Raw genomic sequence first — 26,434 nt, 5'->3', positions numbered from 1 at the left:
TCAAACTGTTGCTACAACGACTTAGCTATGGCCTTTTGGACTAACATGTCATCAAGCTTTTGAACTAAGTCCTCGACCTTCTTGTCAAGCTCTTCATTGGTTTTTTGCACATCAGCATAAAAAAAGCCTTAAACCTCATGTTCATCTCTTGGAAGAGGTTAAGGTCTCGAGCATAGGTATTGAGATTTGCTTCATTTTGTTATAGTGAATGAAAGTTTGATAGTAATTCATCAGACTTTACCCTATATTTTGGGAGACAAAGGTAGGGAGTCATTCAGAGACTATAAAAATTAATAACTAAACTCAGAATTAGTAGAATAAAATAAACTCAAAACAAAAGAAAATTGAGCTAAAAAACTACTGACCTTTTTTAAAGAGAATGACCCATGTAATTTTCTTCACCTCTTTAGGATCCTCATAGGCATTCTTCTATAAGTCAACCTTTATGGTGATTGTCACTCTCTTCAAGGTGAGCTATAGCTTAGCCATCAGCCTAAAAAAGGAGGCCTTGGTCATTGACCTTTTATGGCCCCTTTGTGTCATGCTCTTTTGCTTTAGCTTTTGGAACACGACAAAGCTTTTACCAGTAACCTAGCTGGGCTGAGGGGGTGGTGGATTTATTATTTTTATACCCTTCGAGAGGGCACCAAGTTGAATAGGGGCTTTGCCCATCCCTTTCCCTTTGGGAACCTATAAGAACTAAGTTGCATCAAAAGCTCCACCTTGGTTAGACATATCTACAAAAGAAAAAAGAGATAAAATTTAGAAAAATTTATGAAAAATAAAAGTAATGGAAAATTATCTCTCACCTATCCCAATACTTGGCCTCCCTAATGACACTAAGAGAGGTCAACTCATTAGCATCTACAATTAACTTCCCCCTTAGAGGAATTCTATTATTGTGTCCCGACCACTAAGCTCTTCTACTGTAAAGAGGTCGACCTAGACTTTTTTGAATATGTAAGGCCCATTATTTATTTTCTAAACCCCTTTCAATTTTTTTATACAAAGGATGAGCACCTTCTCACGATGATGCTTCTTTACCATAAAAAGTTTCCTAAATAAAGGGATATATAGTGGGAACTAAACCTAATTCTTTACAAAGAATAACAAAACATACTATATATCAAAAAGAATTTTAGGGCAAACTGAATGATAATTAAATTATAAGAAAGAAAAAGCTCTATAATGAAAAAATATAAAAAAAAACCTTAAACTGGCCATTATAAACTCCCAATACACCTAAATCTTGTCGTCATCTAAGGGAGTAGTGATGCAATCATTGGAGTTTGGTAAAAGTACATTGTACCATTTTTTGGAAAAGTCAAATTTGACCTTCAAAGTAGAAGATAATGCATCGAACACATATTAGGGCAGCCCTATGGATTGGCTCTGCCTTTTAAGCTCTGCATCACCTCTTTTAGGGTAATTCTTAAGGAGCAAAGGGTATAAAAAAAAGGGAGGTATTCATTATCATTGTCATTGGTGACCTCTGCTTTTTCCCCACCTTCACCCTTTTTTCAACCTACTCGGTTCCTGGAGCCTACTTAACTTCAAAAGCTACATCCTTTAGTTCCTCAACTTCTAAAAAAGCAAGCCTTTAAATTCAAACAGGGGTAAGAACTTCCATTACATTAGAAGAAGAAAAAGTAAAAAAAGAAGTAGAAGACTTTTTAGACTCCTCAGATGAGCTAGAGTTAGACCTTAAGCTCGTATTGTCCGCTTGTTGGGAAAGAATAAAGATCAGAATGAGAAGGGTGATGAATAGTGATAGGGGGGACAGAGGAAGAAGGAAGGTCAGCCAAAGAAACCAAACTTACTTTTGAAATGTGGGCTCAAGGATTCCGAAGTTCAAAATCTAATACGGCAATAAGTTTATCCATCCCATGATAAACCTATTCTCATCTTGCCTGAGGGTTGTCTTCGATCATTTTTTGCCTTCAGCAGATATCGAATTTAACCAATAAATAGCTCAACTATAGTCCCTTTCTGTAATAATAAAGGGGACTTGATCATTCAAAAGAAAGCTTCATGTTTGAACTGACCTCCTTTTACTTTTACCTTAAAGTTATTAGAAATGGTAGAATCAAAAGACATAAAAAAAAGAAAAAAAACATACAAAAAAGTTTAAAAGTGAGATGGTTAGTTGAAATAAGGCTAAAAATATTGGAGATCGATTAAATCTAGTAGGTTTAAGAGCTAGAAGACTATGATATGAGATATGAAAGCCCTAAAGGGCCTTTTATATAGCTAACTCAAGGTTCAGATAATTGGCCCAAATTATGCCATGTAGCTAAAATAGCTACCAAGGACGACTCTTTACATTTTCAACCTTAATTCATTTAACTGCCAATTTTTCTCTCTTGTAATTAAATGTAGATACAGATACCTCTTTAGATATAGATAAATTGGTAGAAAGGGCACTAGTCATTTCAGCAAGAATTTCACTGTTCAAAAAGACATGTAATCCCATTGACCAAACACCTATGACACGTCAGGTCAATCATGTATTAGTACAAAGGAAAATTCAAGACAAAGAAAAAAATACATAAAATCTCGCGTCGACCACCATGGTAATAGATCAATAAATCATAATCCAATGTGATGTCATAATCCAATGTGATGTCAGATATCCAAAACACGTTGGCAACCACTCATAAGCTTACCTAATCTAACCCTTGTCTACATCGATATCCACAGTCATTCACCTCAGTAACTCAAGATTGGATCACCTAAATGAAATTCTTAAAGTCCATGCTTAATAATTTAAGCTCGGTATCAGCAAGTATGAATCAAATTGGTACAAGTAAGATCAATCAAATTTAAGTATGAATTAAATTGGTACGAGCCAGATCGATCAAATTTACACTTAATAGTTCAATACTTAGATTGCTCAATAAAGGGACAAAATGTTAAAGGCAATTTTTAGGTCTAAAAGGTATATTAGTTTTTTTTCTCATTAAAGACAATCAGTAGACAACCAAGAATATTTTTAACTTTTGGATCGAGTTGACATGTCAGGTCGACTTGAATTCACAAGGCTATGTCAGCTCAGCCACGTCACCAACTTACTCACTAAACTTCCTAAAATGGTAACTCGTCACTTTCTAATTGGGTAGTCAATGTTCAGCTTAGCTCAATCTATTAAGTCATCATTGACCCTAGAGTGGACCTTGGGCAACCTAGACTACCCAAAACCCCCCATTTCATATGTATAAATAATACCATCCGATGCTATTTTATTTTCTTGCTTTTCTAATACTTTATTACAATTTCCTTCCTATTTTTCTCATTGATCGATTTTTAATTTGAGTGTCAATGTACAAACGTTGAAAACACTCGTGACCTTTATCTTTAATAATTCTCTTTCTCTTTTTTTCTGTTTTAGTTTTACCCCCAAAAGAATAGCTTGGCACCAACAAAAACAATTACTAATGACGAGGGTAGAGGATCTAAAGAGAATTTCCAACATTCAGGATTGGAGAACAATGTACTGAAACCGATATGCACATGACTGTATCCAGAGCAATCAGTGGAAAATCTCTTTTGTCATCGATCCTTGGCTAAGATCCCGATTAATCAGCTGCATAAACCAGAACATAAGCTTGAAATTGCACAGCCTTTAAGCATAAGTGACTTTAACTTCAGGCTGAACTCGGAACAATCTGATGATGATGGCTCAGTTGCATGCTCCAAAACATATTGATGATGCTTCCTCATAACCTTACTTGGTCGGCTGGTGTTCAACCGGATCAAGGTGATGGTTCTCAAGAGCCTGAAGATGATGGTTCTCAAGAGCCTGAAGATGATTCTCCTCCTTGGGTTTTATCGGTTGATGTTTCAGCGGATCAAGAGAATTACTCTCATGATCCATGCGTTAATATTTCATCAGATTTTACTTAAAACCAAAATAAGACTGTTTCTCATTTTTGCATCAAAATGAAGCATAATTTATAAAAGAAAGAAAGAAAGAAAGTTATAGGCTATCAAATTAATAGTTTTATTTATTTGGCTGCTTTCTCTTTTATCGATCAACGATTCTACACATACACCAATAACAACACAACAACTCTAAATTATGTGGGTAATCACTCCACTTCCACGACTACCAAGGACAAAGGGTTTTTTTTTTGTGGAAAAATATATAATAATTCCGTTGCCTTGGAACTCTATTTTCCCATCCACGGGTTCAAAACAAAGGGAATTGAGAGTTAGGACTTAACAATTAATTTATTGAGGCAAATAATGCTTGTTTAATTGGAGTTTTATTATTTGCAAATTGGGATTAGTGAAAGGTCAAAACAAGGTAAAAACTTTGCTCCTCCTCGTTCAAACAAAAAAAAAAATTTGTTGTCTTTCTCACACATGCAAGGGGATATAAAATATGATTAATTTGAGGATAATCATACTTTCTAAGTTTTTCTTTTAAGGGTTTTTTAATATTATTATATTAAATAATTTATGTTTTAATGTATTGAATTCATAAAATTGACAAAAATATTATTATAAATATTATTTTAATTAATTTTAAAAAATATTTATATTTAATGCATTATTAATATAAAAAATTTATACATTAACAATTAATAATATTACATTACATCATTAATGAAAAACATAAATTTCTAATTTTTAAAAAATAAATATACAAATTTTTAAAAATATATATACAAAAATTTTATATGTTTCATTAATAATTTGACATCATATAAACTTTTAACACATTTAAATAAATAAATAAACAAAATTGTAGCTCCTAAACGATACCGTACTTTGTTTTGGCCAAAAGAAGTACGACGACAAACATATTTGAGATAAGAGTAGCCGATTTTTACAGAAAAAACTCGGCTGGAAGCATTGGATTCTCAATCCCGCCCGATTTTTTGGTTCTAACTGCAAAGAACAGAGCAATAGTCCAACTCCAACGCTCCCCGTCCCATCCACTAAATATTTTAATAAGCTGTTTGTTTTACAATATTTCAAAACGGGTTTCAACTTTTCCTTAAAATTTAAGTTAATAGCATCAATAATTCTTAAATTTAAATATAAATTTTATTTTAATTTTTAAGTTTCAAAAAATTTTAATTAAATTTTTAATTATTTAAAATTATCTTATTTTAATTTTTTATTTATAAAATAATATAAATTAACGATAAATATCAGTAAGCACTACGTGATAACATTAGTTAGTATCTCACATAATCGATGAAAGATCAAAATAATTTTTTTTCAAAATTTAAGAACTAAAGATGAAACTATCTCAAAAATTTTATAAATTATATATATCTTATAAAATTTAAATTTAAAATTATAAAAATTAAATATAATACAAAAAATTATTTTTTATTAAAAATATTATTTTACTCATAAATCATAATAAAAATATTATTTTCTATCCATTAAATATATATTTTTAAAATATTAAATTTCTTTTATTTTCCTTTTTCAAATATATTTTATAAAAAATAAATAAAGAAAAAGATAAAAATAATTCAAGACAAAATTAATTTTTATATATTTCAAATATATTTTATAAAATATTATAATTTAAAATATTTTTATTTTTATTATTATATGATTTATCAATAAAATAATATTTTTAATAGAAAATAGATTTTAAAAAGATTAAAATTAAGTTAAAAATTTCAAAATAATTTTGTTAAAATTACATATCATTTCAAAAAATTAAGTAAAAATTTTTATATCATTTTCAAAAATAAATTGATTAATCTATTCAAAAATATAAAAACTTTATATTCATATAAAATAAAAAATATAATTTAAAACATTTTATATTTTTTATAAAATGTATTTTATAAAATATATTTAAAAAGGAAAAATAAAAGATTTTAATATTTTAAAAAATAAATTTTTTGGATAAAACATAATATATTTTATTATGATTTATGAGTAAAATAATATTTTTAGAAAACTTTTTTGTTTTTAAAATGCATTAAATTTTTAAAAAAGGAATTTGAAAATTTTAACTTAATTTTAAGTTTTGGATATCTATTTTCTATTTAAAACAAAATTATATTTAATAAGTTATATTATACAAAAAATATGCAAATATAAATATAATATTTATATAACATATGTATGAAATATATAAAATTTTGAGATAATTTTTTTTTTTGGTTTCTAAATTTTGAGATAATTCTCTTTTGGTCCTTCATTTGTCACGTAAAACGCTAACTAATGATTATCATATGATGTCAGTTGGTATTTTTCATCAATTTAAATAATTTCATAGATGAAATGATCAAAATAGGACAACTTTGGGCAATTAAATAATCAATTAAAATTTTTTAGAATTTAAGAATTAAAATAAAATTTTGATCAAAGTGTAGGGATTAAAGATGCTGTTAACCCTTTTCTTTTTTAATTTTTACATGTTTAATTGCAAGAGATAATTTGAGCATGGTTCCCACTACCCATTTAATAACCAAATCGGTTTCAAGATTAAACCTCTCAAATCCAAATTACAATCGTTGTTAAGAAAATTTAAAAAAAAAAATTGATTAAAAGGTATAAAAATTTCTTCATACAAAAACTTTTAAATCATTTACTTTTAAACATGTTTTGTTTTCTTCACAAGCAATATTAAATAATATTTATAGTTAAAAACAAAGTGTTCATACAATATTTTTATAAATGACAATTATATATCCTTTATGTTAACAAATGTCTTGAAAGATGATATTTTATACATAGATAGATAGAGAGAAAGAGAAAAAAGAGTAAGAGAATTAAACCGATTGACTGTAAGTGGATGGGTCCAATCTGAATATAAAACTACAAAAAATTAGATATTTATTAGATATTAGATAACATACTTTAATATGTCATTCTTGTAATTTTTGTTCATACTCTTGTCACGATTTTACGATCAAAAATTGCAGTTACTACATTGATATAAAAATCATTAAATTAAATCAAACAAATAAATCAATTAATAAATTAACACATAATTAGATAAACTTAACATATTTAATTCAATAAAAAAATAGTATCCAATTAAATGAAACTCTAAATGGAATTAGATATATGAGAAAAATTCGAAAGTTTAGATAAAGGTTGAAAATATTATTATTATTATTATTATTATTATTATTATTATTATTATTATTATTATTATTATTTAAACCAATCCAAGAGGAAAAATATGAAATCTTAGAGAAATTAAATCCAATAATTAGACAAAAGATCATTTTTAGAGAAAAGATAAAAAATTCTACTCTTGTTTTCAATATTTTTAGATAGAGAATAAATACTCTTTCAAATAAAAATCAATTATACAATTATATTAAGAGTCAAATTAAGGCTTTGTTTAAAAAAAATTAAGGATATGTTTTTGGGATTAAGTGACTAAAATGTAGTTTAGCTTTACTGCATTATCTTGTTAAATTAACGATTAAATCAAATAGTACTACTTATTTAATTAATCTATCATTTTCTCTTTTTTTTTTTTTGGTATATTATGTGTTTTCTTTTTTTTTTTCTTTTCCTAAAGATAAATTAAATTAACTTGTAGGCCATAAGACTTTTAAAATCTACTAATACCTAAAAGATTCTTTGTGATTGTGAAAAAAAAAAAAAGGAGATTAAGGCTGTCTAATTGGGAATTAGTGGGATGCAGGTCTTATTTCGCTCTTATTTACATTTCTACCACATGCACATGCACATGCACGGTTAGTGTATGTTCTAAGCCAATTGGATTGAATATACATATACTATTATTAATGTATTATTATCCCTTGTTATTGATGTAATAAAAAAAATTTTTCATCTTTAGTATGAGGATAAAAAGTTATGAAAGTACTAATCAAATAAAACCCATGAAATACAAAGTTCTTGCAAGGGAGTTATAAAGAGTTACAATTTTGAGATCCTTATACGTAAAAGCCATGTTCTTAAAACTATTATTGAACATTGTTTTGTTGATACATTTCATCAATAATACTAAAAAATTGGTACATGTAAAACCTCGTTACTTGTGAAGTAAGCATCCGGTCTCATAGGTTGAAAGTATAGGGATATTTGGGGCTAACATGTGGATGCTTGTTAGAGAATAAGTTCACTGAATATAACCTGATATGAGAACTTTATTTGGTATTTCACTCAAGTGTTTATAAAAATATTCTCATGTGTCAGTCATGTAACTAGTCAATAGACTTGAGACACCAGTCTATCTTATATGTGGATCATCATTAGGGATGGCAACGGCTCACTATCAAGGTGGGTATCGTACTCTTTGTCCCTTTACCTAATTATGATACTCATAATTGTATCGTACTTTTACCTATTAAGTAATATTTTTGCATATTTATTTTCATATCCAATGGGTATGTAAAAGGTAATCCGAATATCCAATTATAATTTTAAAAAATAATAAAATAATCTAAAAAATTATACATACTTTCAATCCAACAAAATTGTTAAAATATTAATTTCAATTTTTTAAGTAACAAAACCAACAAAAATTAAAAATTAAACAAGTCCTTAAAAACATAAAAGTGGTGTTTAAATAATAATAATGGAAATAGTAAATTAAAGAAAATAAAAAATACTAAAAGTTATCTTTAAATAATAATATAATCTAACTAAAGTGCTCTAAGAAGTAGTTTGTAAAATACTTTCGTAATTTATATATTTTCATAATAAATTTATTTTAATTATCAAAAGCAAGGAGAAATAAAAAATATATAAGTAATATTATATATGTCAAGTAACGAATGACCCATAGGGTAGGTGTTATCTTACCTATCTTCATATCTGAACTCGTTTATCCCATTAACATAATCAAGTACAAAATTCTCCTTATACCCATACCCTTTCGGGTCAAGGAATGGGTAACTCCTCAGGTGCAGGTGAAATTGTCATCCCTCATAATCATGCTTCGATTTTACCTCTAAGTCAAGGCATCTGCGTGCTTTTGAGTATGATTTGAAGCATATGAAGGTGGATCAGTGGTCAAAAAAGAATTCATCATCTGAAGTGATATAAGTAAGTGATATGAAAGGATATATCTCATTTGCTCTTGGCTTTAGTTAACTTATAAAGTCTTCAATCAAAACAAAATGAATTTAGAAGAAATAATTTCTAGCTAAATTCATGCATGTTGACTATAAGCTACAAAAACTAACATAGAAGGTTTTTATTGGTAGACATTATGCACCATACTCATGTTCTTTAAGGATATGTGATGGAAGGACTGAATTGCACTAATAGACTAAAAACTAAAATGTTATGTCAAGACTATCTTGACTCTTTGACATTTAGATGGTCATGACGCATTACTAGATGTTGCTCATGATCTATGAATATATGTCGGTTATCTTTGATCGCTTTGAGTTTATATTCATTATGAACATGTTGGAAACTTAATAGGTTACACACAATAATTGCAAAGCCAAGTTTAAAATTGGGATTCAATTAAATAGAACTTAATTGCATAAAAGTTAAATTTGTGAAAAACTTAATTGATGTGTTCAATTAAATTAAGGTCCAATTTAGAATTATTGTACTTATAAATTAGGGTTTAGGCAAGATAATACTTATATATGGACAACTTTAAGCCTTTACCGCACCCCTTAAGGATGTATACAGAGATATGCGGCCAACATGTTTCCTTTCACTTGTTTTCACCCTAGCCACACATGTTGGAGAACATAAGGAAAAAGTTGTCAAAAACTTGGATGGCTTTAAATCTCGAGATTTCTTGGTGTTCAAGCAAACTAAGAGTCGTTTTAACTCAATATTATGATATTTTTTTAGTTAAGGTATATTCTTAATCATATGGATGATTATATGAAATGTTATTTTATACTATCAACGTAATTTTAGCAGGTACTTATTTTTAATTTAAATAATTTCATAAATGAAAGGTTAAATTAGAACAAATTAGAATAATTGAAGATTTAATTAAAATTTTTTAAATTTTTTAAATTTAGGGTTTAGAGAAATTTTTAACTCTAATTTCAAGAAAATTATTACATTTATCATTATTCATTAAGAGTTGTTAAATTTCACAAATAAAATTAATAAAGTGGCAGCACATAAAAAATAATTAAAATAATAGAAATATGTGAGATTCTTAATCAATTTATTAAATTAAAAAAATCACACTTAACTCATAATTTTATGGGAAAAATAAAAAAAAATTATAAATTATACTGTAACATTTAGCCAAAAAAAATTTTGCACTGAAACAAAATGCAAAATATCATGGGTTACATGAAGACAAAAAAAAAATTCATACAGTGAAGCAGTAAGTCCTCCTAGCCACCTGAAAACCTTCCCATCCATCCCCAATCCGACCTTCTTTCGCTCCCTCTTTTTTTTTTTTTCTTTGGTACAATCTTTCTCTCTCTTTCTCTACTTAACAAACAACTGCTGACCCCCATTTTTCTCTTTCTTTTCCTTTCATTTCCCTCTCTCTTTCTCTCTTTCTCATGAGAGCTTAAGCCTCTTTTTTCCAAAACCCGAAACCCTTACAAGTCCAAACCCAAATGGGAAAGTACATTAGGAAGGCCAAAACGGCAGGGGAAGTTGCCTTAATGGACGTCTCGCAGTCTTCCCTCGGGGTCCGAACCCGGGCCAAAACCCTCGCGCTTCAACGGCTACAAAAATCCTCGAATTCTCCGGAAACGGCGGCTTCGGCTCGGGCTTCCTCAGATGGCTCGTATCTCCAGCTGCGCAGTCGGCGGCTAGAGAAGCCGCCGATTATGGTGCATCACCATGATTCGAAGAGGCAGAAGCAGCAGCAACAGCATGAAGGGATTAAGAAGGAGAGCTGTGGGCATAACCCTAACCCTAGTACAAATTCTCGGGTTCGATTGGCTAGCGGGTTGGATTTGGTCGTGGGAGAGGAAAAGGAGGGTGAAGTTGCAAGAGAAGAAATTGTGCAAGAGATTAATGGAAATGATAATATTAACTATAGTGACCACGACAATAATAACGGAACTAAGGATCTTGGTGGTGTTGAAGCTTCCTCTGGAGAAAATATTTTGGACATTGAAGCTAGAGAAAGGTTGGTTCCTTTCTTTTATTTTTTTTCAAATCTCTTTTTTAGTTCTTTTTTCTTTTTTTCTTTTACATGAAAAACGCTTAAAAATTTTCTCTTTTAATTTTGTTTTTAGGACCTAAGAAAAGTATAAACTTTTACATCAACAGAGTTCGTCAGTTTTGTAGTTTTGATGAAGAATTTTAAATATTTGGACATTTATTTCTTTTAATTTTACTAAATCATGCATCTGTTTTTTTTTTTTTTGATTAATGTCATATACCCTTTGATTCACCCTCCAAAACAGGAAAATAAAAAAAAAATAAAAGCACTTCTAATTCCTGTTGGTATTCTGCTATATTTCCTTTTTGGTTGAAAGAAGGGATTACTTCCCCCTTTCAATAGAATTATACTATGGGTTTTTTGAGTTATTCTGAGTTCTTTTCTGATTGAACTTTGATCTAAGATTCTCAAGAATCAATTGGTGAAAAGTTTTTTTTTTCCTGAAATATTGTTATTTTATCTCTCTTCTGTTTCTGTAGTCTTCTCCTGTAGAGAAATCAAATCTATCAAGCTGATGTTCTTTATTATTTCACAAGGAAAAGTTAGCTATTATTGATTCTTACAGTTTTGGTCACTTCTAAAAGTGATCTTTTCTTTTTGGTGGAAGCAAGCTTCTGTATTATGACAGAAACCATTGTTTCTGAAACAAAACTATATTGCTACCAGCCTTCCCTTGCCATTAATAACTTCTTCTGTTTTGTTAATATAATTGATTTCTGCCCTTTGTTTTTTTTTTTTTTTTTCCTTCAAATTTGGTGTTTTTATGCTTTTAAAACTTGGGTTTGTCTAATTATGTGGTCAAATAAATAAAATATATCATACACTCTAGGTTCTGTTCTTTAGGCAGTTTAGGCATGTATGCTGCTACATTATTCTAATGGAAAGAAACAAAACGTCTTGTTGTTTTCCATGTGGTGGATGCAGTGACTTTTTCGAGATAAAAATTTACAAAACCATTTTGTGTTTGTTTTCTTTTTCTTGGTGATTAATATGCTGCTTGAGCTTATCTCTTTGGAAGACATGGTTCTAATTTGCTTTATATTTCCATGCTTTGAGCATAGGATATTCTGACAAGAGTTATCTAGTTAATGGATGACAATATGATCTTCAGGAGATTCTTTTAATCAGAAAATCTGTCTTTATAGATTTCTATTTATACTTTATTACTCTTTCCTTGATATTATCTGATTTTTCTTTTTAACTATTTGCTTGAGTAATCCAAATTACTATTATAAATTTTATCTTGTTTCAGTTGCAACTTGTAACCCAGTCCCACCCTTCAAAAAAAAAAAAAAAAACTGTCAACTCAATTTGTCCTTGCAGAAATAATTGTAGAACAGCTTTATATGATTTTTGTGTATGTTGAACTCCATGTGTTTGTGGAGTCTTTTCTGCTGAAATATTTGAGATTGAAACATGTCAAAGTGGAAGCAGGATCCAAAACAAAATGGGTACAGGAGAAATTCCTCCCTGAATCGCAGAGCCTTTTTGCTTGAACATTGATAAAAAGAGTCTCTTCTTTTTATTGTACATTGAGGAACCCTTATGCTTTAGTATTTTCAGTTGTTGTACATCAAATGATTGGTATTTGTTGGGGGGGGGGGGGGGGCGGGGGGGTTAGATAAAAGTAGAAAAAAAGAATAGTTAATTATTTTACTGGCTTCCTAGAATTGAGTGTTTACCTTTAGATTCTGTTACTTTTCATTAACTAATAGCTATTGTTTCTGTGCAGGGGCACCAGGGAATCAACTCCTTGCAGCTTGATAAGGGACCCAGAGAGTCTAAAAACCCCTGGTTCTACTACTAGGCCTACCAGCTCAGCAGAGACTAACCAGAGATTACAGAATTCAATGCAGCGACACATTCCAACAGCTCATGAAATGGATGAGTTCTTTTCCATTGCAGAAGAAGAGCAGCAGAGACAATTCATTGAGAAGTATACTATATTTATTTCACTCTGCTTCTCACTTTTATGATTGTTAGAAATTTTTGCACAACACTTTGGGATTATTGTGGTTATGATCTAATAAAAGATGCTGGCTTATTTGCAGGTACAACTTTGATCCTGTGAATGATAAGCCGCTCCCAGGACGTTATGAATGGAAGAAAGTGGACCCTTAGACAACATTAGTGTTCCATCTGGTCGACTTATTTTCCTGCCAATTGTCACTTGATCTTAAATTTAGGTTTGTTCAGCTAGCAGGAATTAGTCTTTAGTTGTAAAGGTGATGGTGTTATTTCCATTTTCCATCACCCTTAATTGTAAAGAAAGAAGTAGGACCGTTGAAAAAAATGTCTAGACTAATGGTCTGTAACATAACAGAGGTAAGAAGTTACACAAAAAATACAAGTCAAAGTCCTTTGTCTAACAGATCATCTAAGAAGGGAAAGCAATGAAGGTGTAGGTTAGAGAATTTAGGGACTTTAGGGTCGGTCGATTAGGATTGTTGATCTGGTACAGAATTTCTTTTTTTTTTTTTTACTGTATTTCCCTCTCCTTCTTTGTCTTATACTTGTACTGATGGAACTTTGAAAAACTCTTTGGAATAAACATGATCCCTTCCCTCCTATATTTTGTCTTAAGTTTTGGCCTTTTTTTTTTTATCTCCATGTGAGATGATGGAACTTTGATAATTTCATTAAGTTAAAAAGATGATGATAATAATGCGGCCCATCACTATGATCTGAAATGATATCGTTTCATCGAGTCATGACCGAACGCTTCCTTTTAACCTCATTTGAAAGATGGTTGGTGGTGTTTCAGGTAGTGGTGGGGTAAGCTTTTCTTTGTGGTAATGTATTGGAAGAATATTATCTTCTCTATCAGGTCCACACTGCCCTTTTGACTTCTGCACCTTGTTCTGTTGGAGAAATGTAAATTTATACATCGTTAAAGAAGCTGAAATGGAGAAGATTACTTGATTCAAAGGGGTTTGGATTTTTTTTCTTTTGAGCAACTAGAGTTTGAGTTGGAGACTTTTAGTCATGGAGCTGATTTCAATTCCACTATACTAATAGCTCATTGCTTCTTTCTTATTTGCTATGTTCTATTGTAAACATCAATATTTTCAGCTTTATGGGATTGATTAAGCTCATGAGAATGGACTTATGGGAGGAGAAAAAACCAATTAGGCAATGTGAAGCCACCACCCTTTCAGTCCAAAATGGTGCAAGTCTTTCCTGTTATGATATCTGATAGAATCTTGTTCAACCCCACTAATGACAAAGGAGTTCTAATTGAAAAATGATGGTGCCTTGGTGGTTATCGTGGAGGTGGGTGTTGTTGCTCAAGTGCCATTGGATGAAACTGAGGAATCTTCATTTTCCAATGAAACCTTTTCTTCATTGTTTTCAAAAGCTGTGAGTAGGAATGGGGCTTTTATCAATAACTTTCTACTGGGCATTGATAGTTTGTTTTACCAGCGGAAAGAACGTTAAAAAAGTCTTCGGCATCTTTAGAGTAAAGGCTAAGAAGGCATAAGATGTGAGGTGGGAATTCGAACTCCGTTTTTATTACCAGTTCCCTATCGATGAAACAAAAAAAAGACCGTTAGAAAAAGAACACCCTTTGACTGTTCTTGTATCTATGCATCCAAAATTCGACGACGTCACATTTTGTGGAAATGAAGAAAGCAAGCACCCCTATCTTCCCATTATAATTTTTTTAATACCATTTTTTAATAAAAAAACGTGACGGTGAATTGATGAATTTAGAGCATAAATAAACAAAATTATAATTGATTTTTCTTGGTTTATTAAATTTAATATATTATTATAAATAATATTTTAAAATTTATTAATTAAATGAATGAATTATAAATATAATGAAATTTTTTTATAATTATTTTTTTACATTTCAAAATATAAATAAATAATTGTTAAACCAATAATTTATAAATAAATTTAATTTTTTTTTATTTATTAAATTTAATATATTATCATGAATAATATTTTAATATTCGATAATTAATAGAATAAACTGCGAATAACATCAGGTTCAATTAGTGACGTTCCCGGTTCAATGGAAGAGACGAGTTGACCGATAATTTGTGGAGGATTTTGGATCTTTACTGTTCTTGGGAAAGGGTTGGGGTGAGTCATTTGTTTTAATTGTTTTTTTGGACGTTATACTGTTAACTGTAAACAGTACACAGAAAAACTCACCAGCACCGTCTCCTCTTTGGACTTTCAAGGAATTGAAAAGTAACTTTCAAGAAGCCTCTGCTCCCAATTTAATTATAAAAATGTTGCATGTGCCGTTGGAAAACAGCATGCCATTTTCACAAAAAAGTGGTCCTCAAAGACAAAACTTTTCGCACTCATTATTACGATCTGATGCTTGTCAACCGTCAGAACAAAAAAAAAAAAGAATTTGGTACAGGATTTGGTAGGAAAAAAAAAAAGAAAGCAGAGAGAATGAGATCTGTTTACCCTATTGGGAAGCTGATCAAAGCTAATAATTGGATTAATTTTGATCCCAATTGCTTTAAAATGTCTTCTATTGATACGTTTGTACGATGATTATATTTTATTCTGCTACAAGATTCTTTTTAATGGATTCCTTTCTGCTATGTAACACTAGAATAGAAAAGAAAATTTTTTTTTGTTAAATTTATCATTATATTAATATAGATTAATATTGGATTTTGTAGTTTTATTTTAATTTTAATGAATTTTAACAGTTTTACTTTCAATTTGTTGGTTTTTTAACATAAGCTGTTTGCATTAAAATAGAAAATTTTTTTGTATGTTTTTGTCTAATAATCAACGAAATTGAATATATAAAAATAAAATTCAATAAATTTGAAGTATGATAAAATTTAATATTGAATCTTAATATAATTATTTTTGTTTTTTAAAGGATGAAGTTGAGAATGTGAATATGAGGTGATATGCTGAAATTATTACAAAATAAAAGAATGCCAAATTGACAGAATTGTAGTATCAAAAAAGAGATAAAATAAAGCAGCTCAAGGGTGTTTTTGGCTTCCACAAATCTTCATGTCTTTTTTTCCTCATTTAATTGGAAAAGTTGAACTTCTTTCATAAAAAAAATTAAAAAAAAATTGAATTTCTCGAAGAAAATCAGAAATGTATTTAGTGGTCAAAGTGAAAACAGTTTTTCAGAGAGTAAAAAACCTCAAAATACGAGGAAAGTAGGAAAGCTGTCCGAAAGTGATTTCAACCTGTATGATGTTTCACCATTTTCCATTAAAGTAAATAAATTATTAAAAAATGAAAATTATTATCAGCGAATGACAAAGTTTTTTCTAATTTTTTTGGGAGACAATTGACCAATAATCCCTGTGTTTGGTACGAGAGAAAGAGAAAAGAAGGTAAAATGTAGAAGGAAAAACTTTTTTTGTCATTTTTTTTTTGTTTTTTAAAGAAAAAAATAGGTAGAGTGAAGGAAAATAGATGAATTTTTACCTTTTCATTCTCTTCAAATCTAATTTTTCTAAAGTGAAAGGAAAATACCCATTTAACTTAAATTACCAAATGTTAATTATAATTTTATCTCTAACCTTTTTTTCCTTCTGTTTTAATTTTTCATACCAAACACAAGAAATCGTAGCTTTGCTCCCAAATTCGGGGCTACTTTTCCAGTTTGATTTATCTTTTCTTGTGGATTCTGCCTTTCAAGTTTGAACAATGATTCGATGCTTAAATCACTAGGGAACAAAAGCATTAAGCCTTCCTCAGCATATTCTTGGTTTTGGAATCTTTGGATCGCTATTTCCCTTAGGACCACTCTCAAGTAAAAGACTTCTATTAATTGGCAAATGCCACAAAAAGACGATTCCATTCAATCCGAATCCATTCCTTAGATTGAATTTGATCCCCCCTTCCCCATATCAGTGTTTTTTAATGCATTTTCATGGCATTTATAATTATTGTACTATTTTTCATTGGCGCAATTGCTCATCTCCAAAAACATGTTTAGAGGATTGACATGTATATATTTAGGGTATATTTTTACAAAAAAAAAATAATTTAACTAATAAAAAAAAGTGCAAATTGTATAAAACTTGTTTGTCGGTGGCTAGCTCCTGAGACAGCCCAACGGGAATGGTCCCACCGCATCAAAGAAGGATACATTTTGTTAGAGTCCAACAACTTGATATTTTTCGGTGGCATTTTCGCTGGGCTCTCAAATGAACAATAATGCATAATAATTATCTGATGTATGAAACAGAAGCAAGTTCATGCATGGCCCATTGGTTCTGATTGGTGGCTGGGGCCCTTTCTATTAGTCCAAATGACTGAGTCTTGCATGATGTCATGCGCACCAAATCGACTGTCACGTGTCAAGTAGGCTATGGACCGCCCTTTTCCTAGATCCAGTATCAACTTTCCTCAAGCGGAGCAGTGAAATAATTCTAATGCGAGGAAAAAAGGAAACTAAAGGACTCGTTACTATAAAATCTTTCTTTTTGCTAGATTAATGACAATGCTCAACTTTCCTCTTTCTGTGTCTCTTCTGGTGAGTTCAAACCTACAATGTCCACCTTTAGAAAAGGGAAGGAGTTGGTTTATCATTACAAGTTTTTCAAAAGAAGAATCACAACTTTTCCCTTTTCTTCTCCCCCGAAAAGTGCCATCCAATTTCTCTGCTGCTTTAGAGGCAATAACAATCACACTAGCTATGTGATACAGATTGAATCACCGTAGAAGCAAGACAATCATTCTTTGAATTCAACATTTAATTTAATTAATTTATATAACCACTTTCTCGAACTTGAAGTTTAATTTAATTAATTCATTCAAGACAACATTTATAAACCCTTATCCATATCCATTTTTAGACTACTCAAGGCAATGCAGCTAAACCCTCTATAATTTATAAACAGGCTCATATTGGAAGATCCCTAAGACGCAATAAAATCATTAAGTTCAACAGGTCTTACAAAAAACATTACAGTCTTCCCGGCCAATCTCATCTTCAAAGTCAGGGTAACAAAAATGCATCTGTCATGCATCATGGATCTTAAGATCATGCAACTAGATTTAAGGCTACTTGAGGCTTCTCATCATTTCCAATTATACTTTTCCTGTTTTGCATTCAATAAAAGTAAAGTGTCTTGAATTATATCCATTACCTGAGGAAAGGCAGTAATAACAACAACATAGGGACAGGATAGAGTCTTCAATAACAACAACATAGGGACAGGACAAACAGTCTTCAATGAATAGTAGAAATGAAACACAAGTTTTTTGTCATCAGAACACAATCTATATCCTTAAGATGATTTAGTGTAGATTCGGATACCAACAGCCAATCCCAAGATGGCTAGGGGAACTAAGAATTGCAGGAGCTTGATGATGAACTCAGATGTCTTGTCCTGATTATAGTGAGGCTGTTTTGGAGGTTTATATTTGGTCTTCTTTGGGATAGTTGAGACATCAATCTTTCCAACATGGTATTTATCCATCATGTCTCTGGCACTATCGCTGTGGCCAACATCCTCAAAATCATCAGTGGCATCCTTGCCTGTAAAATTTTCATATTACAACAATGTCGAGCTCTTTGCTATACATAATTAAGAAGCGTAAAGAAAACTATAAAGAAAGTCTACAAAAATAGACTCAAAGTTTGTACCTGTCGCTGATAATAACACTTCATCACCCCCAGGGTGGTCTTCCAAAAATTTTGTCACATCATAAACCTGTTTCAAGAATTCGAGACAGACACCAAAATGAAGTAAAAATTACACAATATATAGAAATTGTGCTCCTCAAAAGTTTCAAAAACACAACATGTAATCTTTCACTAATAAATTATGATGCTAATGTTCAGAAAGACACAAGTACAGAAGTTTGTCAAAGTTATCTTTGATTGCAGCATATAAGGGCTCTTGTTTTCTTTTCAGATTGACAAGCCCAAATCGAGCTTTTACCACATAAGAGCAAAGATAGAGAAGAGCTTCCGGTTTGCACGAAATAATGAAGCAATTAAAGAAATCATGGATTAATCCACATCCACAAGAGAGAACAACTACAAAAGCAAAATCATCAGCAGAGACTTTTGGGATTACCTTAAATTTTTATTGTTTTCCCTGCAATTGGAGCACTCAGCAAGTGCATGTCTGTTGATTTCTCACTGTTTTTTTTTTCTTTGGATAAAAAATAAGCTTCACTTTAACCTTGATTCTTCTCTCTATTCTATTTATATTATTATGTTTAAATATGAAGCTAATCAGAATAAGAGAGTACTTCAACTTTTATATATCTTAGGTTCTTCAGAATCCAAATGTTTATGTCAATTATTTCATCCGGTTTCCATGAAACAAACTCAAGCAGTAAAAGAATAGAGTCAGGCTACGTCAGTTCTGGGTTCAACCAGAGAGTTGGGTTAGAGGCAGTTCATACTTTGTGACGAAGTCTAATCTTCACAAAAATAAGGAATATTACTAGAATTATCTGAACATTAATCACAAGAAAAATCTTGAGGCTTATATTAACACTCGTCCTTTTATTTTAATTTTGGTTTAAAAGTAGCAAGAACGCTCAATTATGCTTCTTTTGGAGTCGGTATGTTTCGTAATTAAAGCACTAGGACTGGGAAAATAATCATATTTGATTTTAGACATTTAAATTGTATGTAAATAGAATACAACAAGACATTCACTCCTTGGGGGAGGGGAAGGCTTTGGAACTCACTATGCCCATTAACACAAAAGAATTGTATAGTCAAAATTGCCATGAAGAAGCAAAAGGTCAACAAGTGACTAACTGAAAATAGAAACAGAATTCACCTATTCAATCAAACTACAAGGCCAATTACCACATTAAAATTTATAAAAGTAATTCCAAATCTATCCCTTGAAAAATCAAACAAAAAATCACAAAAGCACCATATCCCAAAACAAAGAAAAGCCCTCCCCATTTAAGCGGTTAACTTCAAGGAGCCTAAGCACTCAAGCTCCGTTATGTTTTATTGAAAATTCTCATCAGCTATCCAAACTGACATAGACCTTTCGTGGATCTGAGCATGCTTTTCATAACGTAGTCCTCTAAGAAATCATGTCAACAACATATTGTTGGAGCTATGATAACTAACAAAAGATGTAACTCCTTTATGATTCCTTAACTAAATCACCAAATCATTGAAATACCTCAAAAATCCTCGGTTAATCTGCATCCAACTAGGGTGCATTCTCTAAGTATCAACCTCTTAAGCTTAAATGAAAACTCTCCCTTTTAATGTTTACCATATTTTTAGAAAAACTAGACCTACAATAGTATTGTTGCAGCTTCAGATCTAATTGTGAGACAAAAAAAGGTTAAAAGAATTTACCATACTTTTAAAAAGGCAAGACCCACAATGGTATTGTTGCAGCTTCAGATCTAATTCTGAGACAAAAAAATAAATAAAAGTTTGATAGCTCTTCTTAGTTGACTCTAGAGGTTATCTGCGTGTGATGTGGATACAAATGGGGCAGTAGGGTATCCATGGACACACCCAAAGATTGGAAAACAAGAAAATTTGAAGGAAAACTTTTTCCTAGACATCCTAAAATTTTCTGCTGGACACCCTTTCCGTTGATAAAATTGGTAAATAAATCAGCAATTTTTTCCATACATTATAAGTGAACACCCCAGAAAAAAATTCTAAATCCACTACTGCACCCTAGGCCCCCTATGCCGAAGGTTTGACAAGGTTATCAAAATGATCTTTGCCACAACTCACAAGACAAAGCACATCAATGTGACCCTTTGCATCATGGCTTACGGGATTAAGGATCTGATTTGAATGTAAAAAAGACATGTTACTTCAAACGTGCAAATCAATGTTTCACGCTGGCTAACAGATTTAACCAGAACAGCTTAGTTCAACCGCAATAAAAATAATTTAAATTCCACATGGATCAGGAGATTTGTAGAGATCCACACCCACCTTGCAAGGCATTGTAGGAATTGTGGGAATGTTTCACGGTTTTATCACAAAAGACACGTCATATATAATATCCCTATACGAGATTGGAGTGATACAAGATTAAACTTAAAAAATAAAAAAAACAAAAACAAAAAGAGACACCATAACACAGCAAGCGCTAGAAAATAAATTCCAATAAACTAATAAGTCCAACCACATTCAAAAACTCCAATACTTAATACATAGGTCCATAGATCAATTAAAAATCAACAATTAAAACATTCAAAAATGCAAAAAGTGAAAGTACCCAACATGTCAAAAACATGCAAAGTCCTTAACTTTGACAGTAAACAAACATATCAAGCCATCAGAATAGAAAAAAAAAAAAAAAAAAAAGATGACCTTGCCATTGATGATGAGCCAGCAGTCTTTGCGGCTGTTGTGATCAGAGACTTGAGCCAAAGTGAACACCTTTCCATCACCACCCATTTTGCTTAGCTTTGCTTCTGTTTAGCGTCTCTCTTTCTCACTGTATCTGAAGTTGTACTTGAGCTGTTAAGCAAGAGACAAGATAGGTAAATAAAGTAAAAAGAAAGGATGTCAAAGAGAGAGAGAAAGACAGATAAAAAGATGGGCTTCCTATCTGTTGGTTAAAAACTAAAAATTTTTTAAAAGGGATGAGAAGGGATTAATTCTGTGGGCTAACCAGCTAGTCAAGAAGTTTCTGGTTTCTACTGTTTCAATTTCATTTTAGTAGTGGCTAACTTAAATTGGTGAAGACCAGTAAATGTTGGAAGGGAAAAGAGGGGAGATGTCATTTCCGTATGAGTTTAGTTTGGTGGGTAGTTGGGTGGATGGGGTGCCTTTGGTAGGCCATTCATATCTTGTGGGAATTGTTTGGTCGATCAGTCCTCTCCTTTTCATTTTTATTTTATTTTAAAAATTTTGCTAATTAGTGCATTAACAACGCTTTTTAAAATTGTTAAATGATTATTTTTAATTACTAATTCATTTTTTATACTGATATTAAAATTTTTTCAATTTTATAAACGAAATAAAAATTATCACTTATCTAGATCCTAATAATAAAATTTATTAACTTTATTATAAAGAAGCATTTGATTTACGAAATTTTAAATTTCAAAAAAAAAAAAATTTAGAGGGGAAGTAATATCAAAAGAAAATTAGTGATTCCTTGGTTTTTATTTACTTAGGCAATGCAAGATATTTGAATTTGACTTACAAAAATGTAAGAATACCTGATAAAGGCTTTTACCATATTATTTTTTATAACATATTAATAACACATAACATTTATAATATTAATATGTGAATAATATGTTATTATCTTTATGCAAAGAAAATATATTAAGTAAATGTATTTTAGATTTTTTATGTAATAATATAATTTTTCATGTTTTTAATAAAAATTACATTTTATGTTTTTTTTTTTATCTTAAAATGACGTTTTTATTGAATTTTAAAAAATATTTTTTTGTATTTTAAACAGAGACTGTATTTTTTTATCTTAGAAATGTTGTCTTTATTAGATTCTAAAAGATATAGATTTTTCATGTTTTAACAAAAACTATGTTTTTATCACAAAAACTATGTTTTTATCTTAAAAACAACGTCTTTTTAACAAAAATTGTGTTTTATATTTTAGAAACATTATCTTTATTGAATTTTAAAAAATAATTTTTTTCATGTTTTCAACAAAGACTGTATTTTCTAGCATTTTCTATTTTAGAAATGTCATCTTTGTTGAATTATGAAAAATATTTTTATTATATTTTTAACAAATATTACGTTTTATATTATAAAAAATATCAGTTTCAGATAATCAATTACGATGGTTTATCAATAACTACATTTTCATAACAAGAAACGTAGTTATTAATATAGAAAAATAGAAACAAAAATTTAGTTTTATCAATTATTATGTTTTTTACATATAAAACTTAGTTAAAAGTAAAATAAATATTATATTATATTGACTTTACAACAATAAATATATTTTTATATAAAAAAATTTATGTTTCATTAATTATTACATTTTTATATTAAGAAACGTTGTTGATATTGAAAATATCAAATTTATTTTATTATTATTTTCTACCATCAATTATTTTTCATATGTTAAAAACTTAATGCTTATGAAATTATAAAAAGAATTCAAAACCCTAATTTAAAACAATTTATTATTGTTTTTTTTAAAAGCATTTTTTTACTATAATTAATTTTTGCTTATAATATATTATAACATATGACTACATTTCTAACTTAATAACGTTGTATAAATGAAAAATTTTTTGATTTATTTAGATTTTATTTTATGCATCTTTTAACTACATTTATAATTCAAAAACATTGTTTTTTTTTAATTTATTAATTGAAAATAAATATTTAAATTTATAAAAATTTAAATATATATGATTATTGTCAAGTGCCTAATCATGTGGCTAAGAATATAGCTTTGTATGTCAGAATGGATTTAGATTTATTATACAATTACATTGATTTTAAATGAAAAAGTAAACTATCAAAAATTATTATTAAGGTAAAAAGTATGATAAATTTTACATTTCTCCTGGAATCTTAAAAAATTTTAAGGAGAGGTAGGTTTTTAATTCAAAGTTACCACCATCTTTTTTTGACATTATTGAGAATCTTAAAATAACCCAAGAATCAAATACCATATATCAAACTAAGGAATCTAATTATGAAAAATAAAATTTTAATCAATAATCTAATTTTTCTTTGAATCAAACACCCACTAAGTGAGTATGATAATTTCTGTATATAATAATCTTTAAAGTATTTTAAGACACTAGCAAAGAAAAAAAAATTTGTTAAAAACTATCACATGTCTTGACCATGACAATAAAGTTTAATCTTAAAATTAATACATTTCTTTATGTCGAATGTCTCTACGTAGTTTCTCTCACAAACTATCAACTTACAAAACTATCATTGATTGTTTTCATTCTTTTTGTATGCAAAATTTTATGTTAAAATGGATAATGCAAATGACCAATAAGGGAATATTTCTTAAAAAAAATTTATTATCAAGCATTATGGTTCAATTTAGGCAATAATTTTTTTTAAAGAAAGCTCATAATTTTTTTCTTTTCTTTTTCAGAAAGAAACCTAATCATACTTACTTAAGAATTCTATTTATGCACTCAACATAGATTAAATAGATATTTCTTTAGAAAGTTAGTTTATGATTATCAAAGGTATACCTAAGTAGAGTGGAATGAACACAAAACTAGAATTATTATTTTTTTTTTTACAAAATAAAAATGTTTATTTTTGGCAAATTTTTAAATGAACCTTCATAGCTAACGTATTCTAGTAACTTGCATGCATTACTTCTAGACTTTTATTTTCCGTAATGTTTCATTTTCAATAATGTAATTTAGAATTTTGATTTTTTTCATCACGATTTTTGAATTTATCTTAAATCCATTCATCCATTAATATTCTATTCCAAATAAATGAAATTTGTATGTGGCATTTTGATGGATATGCACATGATTGTCTTCGTTCAAATTTTAATGATATGTCGATGAATAAATGAATTTCGAACAAATTCAAAATATCATTGATGAAAAAATTAAATGCTTTATATAACAAATGAAAATAAATTTTTATAAAAATGTAACAAAGTAATAATAAAATTTACTCGGTAAATTTTTAAGCTACCCTAATTTGCAGAAAACACCATATATATATATATATATATATATATATATATATAACCTTAGAACAGTTTGTCTTCATTTCTCCTCGTGTCAATATTAAAAATAAAGATGAAAAATGGAAAGCATATTTTAAAAATAAACATGCTTGAAACTAAATGAAGTATTTTTTATAATAATAATAATAATAATTAATTACACTTTTGGCATTTGAATTTTGAAAAAATGTATAAATTGATACTTAAAGAAATAAAATGTACAATTTGCATATTGAACTTTCAAATAATATATCATTTAATCTAAATTCTAATATTGTTAACATAACTTATCTCTCTTGTATCTAATCAGTATAATTTTATTATATTCATGTTATTTGTTAAATAAAAGTATTAAATATTTTGTAAAAACTTTCATATGGATGTCATGTGACAAAAAATAATTGATCGGTTTTAGACTTTTTTTACGGTTTGGGTAATTAAACAATATATATTTTTAATTTATATTGAAAAAACTATGGATAATATGTTTGGTAAACACAAAATTTGATAATAGTTGTCAAACATCACATATGTAGGCTGATATGATTAGCATGATTGAATTTAGGTTAATATGGTATATAATTTGAAAATTTAGAGTGCAAATTATGTTTTCTCTAATAATAATAATAATAATAATAATATAATAATAATAATAATAATAATAATAATAATTGATAAGAGAAGTACTTAGAAAATGTAATCAACTTTGTTATTAAAAGAAATTGCAAGCTTTGGGAATATGAGAAGAGATTATAAGTCTAGAAATATGAGAAGATATTGCAAATGTAAGAATTTAAATCTCAAGCTTGCTAGATATTACTTTTTAAGAATTATCATATAAATCAACTAAGTTAAATCTCAAATTCAAATGAGATCATCTTTATACGATGAAGAGAGGGTTTGAAAAGAAAATTGGATAATCCAAACTATAATAATTATAGTTAAGTAGCAAAAAATCTATAGTTAGGACCGATCAAAAAATATTTGAACCACACTACATATTTTTAAATTCTCAAAGATGTGGTTATGTGTTTATGAAACATCATCCTTAATTATTATTACTATGATAAAGAATTTTTTGGAGTTAATCGCTAATTAAAATCCACTTTTTATTATATCTCTTATTGTCCCATCTTTTAAAAAAAGTTATAATTCTTTTTCAAGAATAAATTTCGCAATTCGTGTGTTTAATCCATATTTTATACAAAAACTACGTGTTATAATTTGTATCAACATGAAAATATGAAATATGTTTTTTAGTTTTATTAAACGGATATAGTTATTATTAAAATTTTAAACTGTGTTACCTTCGTATTCTTTTTCATATCATATTTATATTATGTCACTATATCATATTTTAAATTATCAAGTCTACTCATAAGGAATAAATAATATTATATTTATCGACCCTGCAACCCATCACTTAGGCCTGTAAGCCAGACTTGTTTCAAGCCGGACTGGGCTTTTGTATCAAAGCTTATAATTGACAAATAAGTTAAAGTTTTTTTATTTATTTTAATTCATACAAGCAACATACCTATGCATTGCTTCCAGTCCAAAATTTTTATTTATAGTTAATAATATCATTATGAATTTAACAAATCAGTAAGCATAATTTTGTTTATAATTTTTAATAAAAGTAATAATCAATAAAAATTCATCAACTAATTTATGGATAATATATGCATTTTATTCTCATAACCTATATAACAAATCTATATTCAATCTTTTAAATTTATCTTAATAA

At 29.1% G+C, this 26,434-nt stretch overlaps 2 protein-coding genes across 4 annotated transcripts; one reads left to right on the top strand and one right to left on the bottom strand.

Moving 5' to 3' along the window:
* The first annotated feature begins 10,376 nt into the window (after nt 1–10,376).
* LOC111288574 (cyclin-dependent kinase inhibitor 5-like) lies at nt 10,377–13,638 on the top strand. Of its 2 annotated transcripts, none has more exons than XM_022879511.2 (3): nt 10,377–11,032; nt 12,810–13,004; nt 13,120–13,638. In XM_022879511.2, the coding sequence occupies exons 1-3, from the start codon at nt 10,512–10,514 to the stop codon at nt 13,187–13,189; spliced, it is 786 nt and encodes a 261-aa protein (XP_022735246.2). In that variant the 5' UTR covers nt 10,377–10,511; the 3' UTR covers nt 13,190–13,638. The 2 variants fall into 2 exon arrangements, with proteins under 2 accessions (XP_022735246.2, XP_022735245.2); XM_022879510.2 differs by having other exon boundaries at nt 12,801–13,004.
* Nucleotides 13,639–18,102: 4,464 nt separating this feature from the next.
* Nucleotides 18,103–21,790, bottom strand: LOC111288615 (cytochrome b5-like). 2 transcript variants are annotated; one of them, XM_089759758.1, is made up of 4 exons: nt 21,652–21,790; nt 21,348–21,497; nt 18,669–18,735; nt 18,103–18,560 (listed from the first exon to the last, which is right to left on the bottom strand). In XM_089759758.1, exons 2-4 carry the CDS (start codon nt 21,432–21,434, stop codon nt 18,310–18,312), a joined length of 405 nt encoding a protein of 134 aa, XP_089615884.1. In that variant the 5' UTR covers nt 21,435–21,497; nt 21,652–21,790; the 3' UTR covers nt 18,103–18,309. The 2 variants fall into 2 exon arrangements, with proteins under 2 accessions (XP_089615884.1, XP_022735311.1); XM_022879576.2 differs by lacking the exon at nt 21,652–21,790 and having other exon boundaries at nt 21,348–21,604.
* Between the last annotated feature and the right edge of the window lie 4,644 nt (nt 21,791–26,434).

Source organism: Durio zibethinus, chromosome 4 (assembly GCF_047325235.1).
Source record: "Durio zibethinus cultivar Kanyao isolate XHJ-2024 chromosome 4, ASM4732523v1, whole genome shotgun sequence".
NCBI lineage: Eukaryota > Viridiplantae > Streptophyta > Magnoliopsida > Malvales > Malvaceae > Durio > Durio zibethinus.
This window is presented reverse-complemented; position numbering and strand designations above follow the sequence as displayed.